This window comes from Rattus norvegicus, chromosome 2 (assembly GCF_021556685.1).
Source record: "Rattus norvegicus strain SHRSP/BbbUtx chromosome 2, alternate assembly SHRSP_T2T, whole genome shotgun sequence".
NCBI lineage: Eukaryota > Metazoa > Chordata > Mammalia > Rodentia > Muridae > Rattus > Rattus norvegicus.
This window is the reverse complement of record NC_141535.1, coordinates 26,629,260-26,641,389: the sequence shown is the minus strand read 5'-3', so window position 1 is coordinate 26,641,389 and position 12,130 is coordinate 26,629,260. Positions and strand designations below refer to the sequence as shown.

Genomic DNA, 12,130 nt, shown 5'->3' with positions numbered 1-12,130 from the left:
CCACGCCCAAAAATATAGACACCATATGTGGTGGTCATCTTTAATTGTCAACTTGGTACAACTTAGAGTCACCTGGAGGAGGTTTTGATGGGGATTGTCTACACTGAGTCGGCCTATGGGCATGTCTAGGGTTGGGGTTGTCTTAAGTTAATTGATGTGGGAAGACCTAGCCCACTGTGGGTGGCATCATTCCCCAGGCAGGGGTCTCTGAACAATACAAGAGTGGAGAAATCAAACTGAGCACACACAAGGAAGAAGTGAGCATGGTGTGACCTTATAAAATAAAATAAGATAAAATAAAATAAAAGTTATAACATATCCTTGCTGTTTTACTCAATAATTCCACTTCTAGGTATTTATCCAAGAGAAAATAAAATATACATTCATGGAAACAATTGTACAGAAGTGCTGCTGGGCAGTGTGATACATGTCTATAATCCCAGCACTTGGGAAGTAGAAGAAGGGAGTCCTTTGCAGCTAGTAAGTATAGAGCCAGCCTGGCCAATGGGCCAACCCTTACGTGAGTATATACAAGCTTCCTTGTTTGAGAAGGTTGCCGCTTTGGAAAGAACTCAGGGCTGTTCTTGTTTGATGTAGGCTCGCTCTACCCCTTCATGCTTGGGCTCTGTACTCAGCAAGATGGAAACACATTTCATTTGCTTACATGGTGACAGTTTTTTGTTGTTGTTCTATGTTTTGTCTTTCGTTTTATAGAAAGCAGTATTCCATCTTCTGCTCACTCAGTTCTTGCTGCTTTGACTAACCCACACGGTGGACTATACTCTGAAATTGTGAGCTAAAAGAAATCCCTTTTCTTTCCCAAATTGCTTCTTGTCAGGGTATTTTATCACAGCAACATAATGAAATTTGAACCCCGTTTAATTCCATTTATATAGACATTCCGTGTATTCTAAAGGATGCAAAAATAAATTATAGTGACAGAAGACAGATGGATGGGTATCTGGGGTTGGGTGGAGCTGCGGTAAGGGTTAGGAAGTGTGGGTTACCAAAGGTTGTCATAATTCCTTATGCTTCTAGGGTAAGGGACACGCTCTCTTTATTGCAATTATAACTTTATTTTGGTATGCATATCAAACCTTTCAAACTGTTTTCTTCAAATGTCAACAATTTTGTGTTCAATGTGCCATTGACATAAAAATAATATACGTAAAAGAAAATCAGTCTAAAATTACTTAAAATGTATTCTGAGACCAGGGTTTCCACAGATTTAGAAGTTTTAAAGCAGTCAGTAAAGAGCACACTTGAGCTTTTAGGGTAGAAACATTGTTTCAGGACTGAAGTTGGGTATAGGAGGGTGATATTCAGTAGCTGTTAGTGTAACACATTCTGACAGGTGTTTGGGGAATGGTAAACTCCTCCAGCTCAGACCTAACCTCTTTCCTTCTTTTCTTCTCCCCTTATATCACTGAGCAGTGAAAACGGGTAAGAGAGTAAGGATGGCATCATTAAACTTCAGCCTCTCTGTCAAGTGGCCTTTTGAATTTGAGGCCTAAAGAAGGAAGCTTCATTTTACAGATTAGAAATCTCAGGTACAAAATGAAATTAAATTTTCTCTGGTCACATAGATTGGCCGGATTGACTTCTATAAAACACCCAGGGGCTCCGCAGCTGAAAGAACTTGCTTCTCCTGCACAGAAGCCCTGGTTCAACTTCCAGCACATACGTGACAACTTATCGCCACCTGTCACTCCAGTTCCAAAAGATCTGATGTCCTCGCATCTCAACTCCATAGGAGCCAGGTATGCACACTGTGCACATATATATATATATATATATATATATATATATATATATATATATATATATACACATATATATATTATATTTTATATACATATAATAGTAACACACATACATGTATGTGTGTGCACATATACATATATACATGTGGTTTTCTATATACATGTACAAATATACTTTAGTATTGTACATATAAAACAATTAAATCCAAGGGTTAGAGTTCATGGTTTAGCAGATAGTGTTTGGATGAGGACCTGGGTTCAGTTGATCTGCACTCATGTAAAGTCTGACATAGGAGAATGTACGTGTAACCCCAGCACTCCAAAGGCAACATAGAAGGTGGAGACAGGAGCACACCTAGTATACACAGTGACGGACGATAAGAGACCCTACCTCAAACAATGTGGAGGCCAGGGCCAACACCCGAAATTGTCCTTGAACTAAACCCCACCCTCTCCACACACACATTTTAAAAACCCATTCAGGACTTGTGCTGTCACTTGGTGGCAGAATGCTTGTCTTATAGACCCTTGTCTCAATTGCTGCCTTCCTGAGGGAAAAGAGCCCTTGCTGCCCACCTCTGAAACAACAAAACCAAGACGTGGGTCACGATCTTGGTGACAAGCCACAGACCTACTAGCTCCCTCTGACACTGCAGCTCCACATGCTGTGTTCTGATCAATCCTGCCGCTCTGTCCCTGTGACCACATTTGGTATGTGCTTAAAAGAACTAACACAGCATCCTCTGTGGCACACATCAGAAAAAGAAAATGAAACAACACAGAACAACTCACCAGGGGGACACCAGGAAGCAATCTGGATCCTACTTTCAGAATTTGAGGCTGAGGTGGGGGAGTGGACAAGGTGGCTCGGCAGGTAACGATGGTTGCCACCAAGCCTGATAACTGAGTCGGATCTCTAGAACCCACACCGTGAAAGAAGAAAGGCAATGTCCACCAACTGTCCGCTGATTTCCTGCTACGATGTGGCAAGGGCATGTGCCCTCCCCTCCGCAAAATAAACAAACGCAAAAACAAAAACAAAACATTGGCCTGGGGTGGGGTGGGGAAGGGAGGTCAGGTGTTTTTAAATCAACTACGTCAGAATAACTACATTCAAACAAATTGTTGAAAGTCACGTGTAGCGGCATACACTTGTAAGGCCAGCATGCATAAGAAGCAGCAGGATTTACACAAATTTACACAGGATGACCGCAAATTTCTAGTCAGCCTGGGCTACACGGCGAGAGTCTTGTGAATGCAGGATAAGCATTCTGCATTATGTTACGTCTCTAGTCCTTTACTTTCTCCCCCCCCCCCTTTTTTTCTTTTCTTATGTGTGTGGTGTATACATGTGTATTAGCTTGTATGAGTCCAGGTAAAAATGTGTGCACATAGAGGCCATAGGTTGATGTCTGGTGTCTTCCTCTATTGGTCTGAACTGACTACTTTTATGCCAACTTGGCTCAAACTAGGAGTTATCTGAAAGGAAGGAGCCTCAACTGAGAAAATGCCTCCCTAAGATCTAACTGTAAGGCATTTTCTTATGGATTGATGGGGAAGGGACAGCCTGCTGGAGGTGGTGCCATCCCTGGGCTGATGGTCCTGGGTTCTATAAGAAGGCAGACTAAGCAAGCCGTGAGGAGCAAGCCAGTTAGCAGCACTCTTCCATGGCCTCTGCATCAGCTCCTGCCTCCAGGTCCTGCCCTGCTTGAGTTCCTGTCCTGACTTCCTTCAGTGATGAACTTTGATGTGACGTGTGAGCTGAATAAACCCTTTCCTTTTCAAGTGGCTTTGGCCATGGTGTTTCATCACAGCACTAGTAACCCTAACTAAGACGCACCCATCTTAATTTTTGTGACAAAGCCTCTCAGTGAACCTAGATCCCCCCCGTCCCCTCCCTTTCTGCCCAGTTCCTGGACACACTGCCATGCTTAGCCCTCTAACTGGGTGCTGAGGCTCTAAACATAGGTCCTGATGCTTGCATTGCAAGTACTTTTGGCATGGTCCTATGCAGCCCAGAGTGGACCTCGACTCACAGAAATCCTCCTGCCTCAGCCCTCTTTGCACTTTCTAATTTTTGAGTCAAGATCTCACTACATTGCCAGGGTGGCATTGCAGTCATCCTGTAGCTCAGGCAGGGCATAAACTTGAGACATCCCCTCCCCTAGTCTCAACTCACAAGTAGCTGGGATTACAAATGTGTACAACCAGGGCCTGGCTGAGATTCATGTTAATTCATGTAGGGTGAAGAGTGGGCCTCAGGATTTTCTTTTAGCACTATATTATGTAGGAGAATCAAGGCCCATGGGGTCAAGTCTGACCATCAGTGAAAACTACCGGCTCTCTTGACTCCTGGTACTTCAAGTCTCCTTGTGGTAGACACCACCAGCAGCACTGTCACCCATTAAGAGTTGCTTGCTAATTTGCTGCTTGGATCCATTTATTCTGCCACTTTGGTATTTTAATAACAGCTAATGCCAGGCTGGGGTACAGCTCAGCTGTAGAGTGCTTGCCTAACGTGCACAAAGCCCTCGGTTTGGTCCCATGATGGCATATGCCTGCAATCTCCACACTAGAAGATGAAGCCGTTGGTATTGAGGGTCGGGGTCATCCTTAGCTCTAGGTCAGTATGGGGCCTGTTTGGGATATTAAGACCCTGTTGCAAAGAACAAACGCAGCTAAGTCTCACTGACTCCATAGACTGTTGTCGACCTCCTGGTAAGTATTTTATATCTGTCTACTGCTGGCTTCTGGAATTGGCATTGTCTTCTAACTTGGGGCCAATATATGTCATGTTTTATTCTGTTTCTATGGCTATAAAATCAAAACAGGAGAATGAGGAAGAATAATATCTGGTTCTGCCTAAGAGTGTTCCTCTTAGCACTTAACTCCCTCTGGCTCTAGGAATGAACAAAGCTTTGGTAATTACTAAGGAAAATTCCGTGAATGTCAATAGCATCCCAAAGCAGCTGCTTTCCCGCTGCTCCTGATTAGAGGAGTGAATTGTTCCAGTTCCAGTGATAACCAATGCCTGCTGGTTTCCTCCCCACACAAACTTCACTTTGAACAAGTCAAAATACTATTAATAACAAAGTTAGGCTTATTGCTAGTAGAAGTTTAGTTACATATTTAAAAGCAAATGTGTTGACTTGATTTGCTGGTTTGAACTGGTTTGCACGGCTTCCTTTTGGGATGCTACTGCTTACTTCCACAAGATGGCAGTGCTGCCACCCGTGGCAGGCCCCTCCTTATGCAGAATGGTATTTTTAGAATACAAGAACTCATCCTACAGCTTGACTTCCTGAAAAACTCAAGCTCCTTGAGTTCTGAGAGGCATCAGAAGTGTATCTTTAACCTGGGGCTTAGCAAGATGCAGAAATGGTATTTAATAAATGTTTGAGAAATGGATATATGTGTATGTGCTTGTATGCATTGTGTATGCTTGTGTGTGCATGTGTGCATATATGTGCGTGTGCATGTATATGAGTATGCATGTGTATGAGTGTGTCTATGCATGTGTTCATGTGTATGTCTGTGTATGTGCATGTGTGTGCAAGTGTATGTATGTGAATATGCCTCTGAGTGTGTGACTGTGTGTGCATGTGAGGGTGCATATGTATACCTGTGTGCATTGTGATGTGTATGCCTATGTGAGTGTGTGCATGTGCAAGTGTGTAATCATGTGTGTGCATATTTAATAAGTGTTGGTGTGTGTGCATGTGTTTTTGAATGTGTATGTGTGTGTGAATGTTTGCCCATGCATGCATGCATTGAATGTATATGCATGTGTTAGTGTGTGCAGGTGTGTGCCTGTGTGTGTACATGTGTATAAGTGTGTTTGTGCACATGACAATGACCACTATGATTAACCACCACAGTGACCACAAAAGTAGTGACCACTTCAGCTGACGACCTCCTATACTGAACACTGATTGATGATCGCAATGACCTCTATGACTGTGTGTGTGTGTGTGTGTGTGTGTGTGTGTGTGTGTGTGTGTGTAGTATATGTATGTGTGTGAGTGCATGTCTCTGTGGATGTAATATGTGTGTCTGTGTTTGTATTACAGTGTGTGAGTGTGTACATGTTTGATGGTGTGTATGTGTCTGTATGTGTGTGCATGCCTGTGCCTTGTGTCTTTCACATAGGCTTATGCCAGGGAGGGAGCTGGGCTGGCAATAGAGGATCCCTGTTTCTCACTTCCTTTCTCTCTACCTCCTCAGCAGTTTGACGAACACGGTTCACTTTGACAAAGTGTGCTGACTACGCTCCTCCCCCGCCCCTCACTCTAATGGGCATGCAGCCATGCTGACACTTTGTTAAAATAACACACACACACACACACATACACACACACACACACACACACACACACACACACACAGGCACACCTGAGGAGGGTCTCAAATTATAAGACAGTCTATAAACTTCCATAATATATGTTGTAAGGAAAAAGAAACCAGGGTAGATTTTCAGGCCCACTAAGCCCATAGGAGAAAGGACTGTGGTAGAAAGTGGCAGGTGACAAGGTGTCACACTGAGCTTCAGACACGGGCTAAAGGGATTCCTCAGGTGGTGTCACCTCCCTGTGACTTGATTCCATCCCCGTGCCCCCTTACTCCCAGCTCCGATAGCCACTTCTCTACATCTCTTTGGCTGCTGCCACATGTTGAGCATTTAAGGATTTATGGAAGGATTCTAATTATTGACTTTGGAGATAAATAAAGGTAAAAAAAATGACCAATAAAATTCTAAAGTTGTTTTGTTATCTTTTTTCATTATCGAAACCAAATATTCCCCTGCCTTCCCTTCAGCTTCCGCCTACATCTATTTTCTGAAGCAATGTGGATTTTGGATGTTACTATCCTTTTAAATCTTCTAGAACACCTTCCAACAGGCTTTGAAAGGAACATCTTTCTGTACATTAAATGAGTAGCGGTTTTGGCTCATAGGCACAGGACCTGACTTATATAGCTTAGGTTACAATGGTTGATTTCCAGGAAGCTGTCTCTCATCGTAGATTGCAAAGCCGTGACACTACCAGGAGGTTGTCACCACAGCCAATCAGATCTAGTCTCTTGCCTGAGAAATTAGCATGTATCTTCTCTCCCATGAGGTTGATAGCAACCAACCATCTGAATTCATCGAGTAGTGGAGGAGACCCAGCCCAGGAAGGTATGGCCAACTCCTTGGGCTCTGTGTTTACCCAACGCAGTCGTCAAGAACTAACTCTTGGGGCTGGGGATTTAGCTCAATGGTAGAGCGCTTACCTAGGAAGCGCAAGGCCCTGGGTTCGGTCCCCAGCTCCGAAAAAAAGAACCAAAAAAAAAAAAAAAAAAAAGAACTAACTCTTTGACACCTGAATAAGGACCAACAATCCAGCATCCAAAAACATGTCATCAGTCAAAATTAGCATCTTTTAAACAATTTGCTTTGGATCTTGGCTTTGGTTATTTAATGACACCATTTAAAAGAGCTAATTAATTCATATGTGCACCTGCTGACTGTCATAAAGGAGATCTTAAAGCATCCATTTCCATGTAAACACATCATTCACTGAGACCGTCTCCCCACAATAATATCCAAAACACAGAAGCAGAAGAACAGAGCCCGCCTCTCCCCATCGGGGGGCCAGCAGCAGAGAGCTAGGTACTTTGAGGGGCTGGGCATTCTCATCTTTATTTTAGACAGCCAAATTCAGAATTCTGTCACCACAAGGAGGAATCTGCTGCTAGGAGCTGCTCAAATTCCAAGCACCTGCTTTCTCTAGCGCAGAGACAGATGGGACATCATAAAAATACAAGCCAGGGAAAATGCGCAGAAAAGATGGATTCCTTTAAGAATTCTTTATGGGGTCCTTGCCCCTAAAATCAAACACAGCAAACACACGTTTCCTGCTACTACTTCAGCTGAGAATTTGGGAACTGATGCCAAGCATTAGAAAAGTTCCCACAGCCCGATTTATAGATGTGCGTTACGTATTCCCATGGAAGAGGAAAGCAGCCTAGAGCTTATGAACCTGGCGGTGTATCTGGGGATCCTAACTAGTAGCCTGGCAGTAGCTGTCCTTCCTGACCTTGTCACTCTCAACTACTTAGGCAAGTCCTTTAAATTCTTCCATCTAACTGAGGCTCTGGAGCTCGGCTCAACAGCATGACCTCATTTACACGGATAGGGCTGGCCCCAGCGAGCAGGACCATGATAAACTGGCCTCCTATGATACAAGTTTCCACAGTAATTATGTAGCATCGTGTTCCTCAACTCTTAGGAACCCCTGTAGGGCTTATTAAAACACAGCTTGGTTGGCCTGGCTCCCAGAAATACTGCTTTTAGTAAGTCTAGGATTGGACCTGAGAATTGGCATTTCCAACAAGTTCCCAGATGAGACTGAGCCACTGATGTTGAGTGTCCCTTTGGCACATGGATGTCAAAAATAATTCTTTGGACCTGTGTTGGCTCCTCAGTAAATATCCGCTTTGTACTGGGCACATTGGAAACACGTGTTTGATGTATATTTGAATGCAAAACAGATTTGGAAGCACCGGCTTTACTCAGTGTGGCAAGGCTGCTCTCTCCTTTAAGCATGCAGGGAAAGTCAATGTCCAGACTGCTTGGTTAGCCAAGGTGCAACCTTGTCAGCCACCAGGAATGGCTGATACATATGTAACACTCATACAGACAGCAGTTTCTAGAAAGATGTCTGTTGAAACCTGTTAATCGTCTTGTGATTTTTTTTTTAACTAACTCTTGCCTTGGAATGTAGTCCTCCTTTAATTACTTTTTCAAATTTTTATGCGCATTGGTGTTTTGCCTGCATGCATATCTGTGTGAGAATGTTGGCTCCCCTGGAGTTATAAACAGTTGCGAGGTGCTATGTGGGTGCTGGGAATTGAACCCAGGTCCTCTGGAAATTCGGTCAGTGCTTTTGACCACTGAGCCATTTCTCCAGCCCCTTGGGTTTTAGTCTTAACCCTTAAAGAAGCTGGATTCTGCTGCCTTAAATCTCTAGGCACAGCCCCACAAACGAAATGGATAGAATGATGGCAGATCATTCGCACAGAGCATTACGTGGTATTTAGCATTTACATTCGACTCGTTTCCTCTGTACTCATGCTTGGTTACGTTTTAAAGCACGGCTCTCCAGCAAACACTGCCATCATCTTCCCATTCATTTCATGCGTGCTGGAGAACAGAAACATACCTTGTTCAGCTTGATGAAATAGTCCAGCCCAGCTTCCAAAGGGTTTGTGTCACAGTTCATCTGGAAGGAAAACAGGTTTCGAATGCTAGAGGAGCATGTTAGTTTGCCTCACATAAGAACTGTGCTATCCTTAAAAGGCTTAGGACTTGAGAGGGCTCTGCCTGCCTCTTTCCCCGGGGTGGGGGATTAAAGGAAGTGCACACCACTCCCAGAAAGTCTTAGTACAGGGCAGGGGAGGGAGAGAGATGAAGAGAACACTAAAACAGAAACAAACCCATTGCCTTCACTCAGCAAATACTGGCAAACACTGGCTCCCACCTTGAACTGATACGTAACAGTGATCGGAACAGTGACATCACTTTCTTATATTATTCTTGCCAGAATCAAGGACACTTGATGGTTTTTGAGTAAAGATTCTTTAAAAGACTAATTATGAACTACTTTCTGAAGCAGTATTTTCAATTCAAATGAAGCCTTTTGGCAAATGCTGTCATTTTTAAATACAGCAAACACAGAGACTGAACAGTGGCATCTGTGCCCACTGTTCTTTTCTTTTAAAGGTGTTAATTAATTTATTTGTTCTTGCTATGTGCACATGTGTGTGTGTGGATGCCCTATCCCAGACCTGGAGTAGCAGGAGGTTGGGAGCTGCTCAGTGAGGATGCTGGGAACTGACCTCTAGTTCTTGGTAAGAGTAGCACACACCGTTACTGCTCTTAACCACTGAGCCATCTCTCCAGCCTCCGACTTTTACCTTCATAAATATTTGAAGGCTAGTACATGATATTCCCCAAACAAGAATCTCATGTATATTATGTAATAATTTTGATTACATTATTACGTTTTTACAAGTCACAAGTAATGTTGCTTATCTTGCAGTTAGCTGTGAACAGGAATAAAGGGAGAGAAGCAGATGACAGAACACCGGCTTTTGCAGAGTTAAGAAAAGAAAAAGGGGAGGTGGGGTTAAAGCCCAGAACTAGCTGATTCACGATAGGATACATCAATTCCGAAGATTCTAATTTATGTGGTGAGAACTGAGGAAAAATGAAAGAGATAAACTCAGTGGAAACCGTTAAGTGTATAGAAATGGGGACAGAATGCCACGATGTATTCAGTTAACAGTGTTAATGAGTGGAGGGCCTTTCTGGAAGTCGGGCCATTTTGGTGTTCTCTTTATAGAGATGAGAACTGCCTGCTCTAACCTCTCAGAGTCAACATAAACAAGATAAACGCAAGACTATTTTAACACCGCATAACATTGTTCTGATATTTCCTAAATTAGCTTGAGTTACTCTGAAATTATTTTTCAGTAGGCTCAAAATTTGTGAATTTTTTCAGGAAAACAGAGCGCGCTCGTCGACGTTTCTGCACTAGAGGGCGCTCAGGCGCTGCTGGAAAAGAGGACGCTGAGATGGTGAGGTGAGAGGAAGCAGAAAAACCATCAGAAACACTGACAACAGAATACAGCAATGTGTAACACTCAAGGGGTGGCTTCTCTGTCCTTCTTCCTGAGCATGCGGGCAACACTGTCTTGTTTTCTGAGGGCAGCTGGCGTCATCTGAGTCCTGGCTGCAGACCGAGCTCACTGCAGCAGGGAGGACCTGGCTTCTTCCAAGAGTAACTGAGCTTTCGGGTTAAATTGGAAATTAACTGTATGGTGTGTTTGTTCGGCTCATTACTAACCATTTTTATGTCTGTATCAATTCTTTAGGATAAATTTTCCATTTTACAAGAGTGCAGCGCATCCAAGAGATTAGTAGAATCCCCACTCTGAGGCTCATGTTTATAATGGCCCCTAAAACATCAGTTCTCTAGAAGAGTTAGGGTTTTGGTTCTCCCACAAGGAAATAAATTAGGTAAAAAGGACTCTAATCACAGGAATCTGGGCATTGTAAACAAAATAAGAGTCCTGGTAAAGGAAAGTCCAGGAAGACAGGCTTCTGGGAATGCGCATGCGCATAGAAGCTTTCTCTTGATGACAACAATTGGTGTGGAAAGATCCAGCACAATTGTGGACACCACATTCACTGGGCAGAGGGTCCTGGACTGGGTAAAGTGCAGGAAGCCAGCCTAGCAGCTGTCCACGGGCATGCAATCATTTTGGATTACGGATGTGATGTGACCAGCTCCCTCAGGCTACTGCCACTGTGACTTCCGGGAACAGGGAGGAAACTAAGACAGACACGAAGCAGAAGTGGTGCATATAAAAATGTTGTATGGGGTTGGGGATTTAGCTCAGTGGTAGAGCACTTGCCTAGCAAGCGCAAGGCCCTGGGTTCGGTCCCCAGCTCCGAAAAAAAAGAATAAAAAAAAATGTTGTATTAGTGGCTACCCATTATACAAAGAGAAACCCTCAAGACTAGAGCAACACACACACACACACACACACACACACACACACACACACACACACACACACACAGGACCACTGTCCCTCAAAAGAAAAGGACATTAGTTCACCCAAGGGTGTTATGAGAAGAAAAGGAGACATAACAGAGGAGAAAGCAAGGATTTGAAAGATGATACTCAAATCCTCTGGGTTGTGTCTGCCAGAAAATGTCTGGGGTTCTCCACCAAGCAGGGGGGAAGTAAGGCAGAATGAACATTACCCCAGAACCCAGTCAATGTTCAACTGGGAAGAAGAGAGGCAGGGGGGCTCTTTCCCTACTCAAAGTCATCTAAATGACATTCCATTTCTCTTCTAGCCAGAATTGATGGTCACGCTCTTAAAACTAGTCCTCCAACAAAAATTAGATACAATAAGAGAGGCATAAGTTAGTGAGGGTGTTAGCATTCAAACCTCTGACCCCCAGGCCCGGAAAGCCTTCTCCAGTCTTAAGGCATTCAGGGCATATGTTCCAAAATTGTCGATGCCCTCCTCCTGGCCCGCATTCATGATCCGCTCATAAAGGGCTGCAGAATCTTCTCGTCTGTGGTACAGCTCCCATCCCAGCTCACCTGAAATGCACGGGCAGAGCCCACACAGGAATAAGATCGGTGCTTGCAGGGCGAGCGCTAACATTAGCTAACACCTGCAGAAGAAACCCCCACTCTCACAAAGCAGCCTTTTGCCTGTTTTTAAAAGAGCAGTTCACAAGGAGCCAGTCAGCTCACTGGCCATTGTGTGTGAGCCTGACTCCTGCACAGAGAGTGATTCCGGAT

General features: G+C 43.9%; 1 protein-coding gene across 2 annotated transcripts in view; it reads right to left on the bottom strand.

The window, feature by feature from the left end:
• Positions 1 to 12,130, bottom strand: part of Dmgdh (dimethylglycine dehydrogenase) — a 75,077-nt gene that overhangs the window by 21,638 nt on the left and 41,309 nt on the right. For both annotated transcript variants that reach the window (XM_087616103.1, NM_139102.2), the window contains 2 exon segments: positions 11,769 to 11,926; positions 8,966 to 9,025 (listed from right to left, as the gene is read on the bottom strand). In XM_087616103.1, coding sequence (XP_087472229.1) covers positions 8,966 to 9,025; positions 11,769 to 11,926 — 218 coding nt within the window.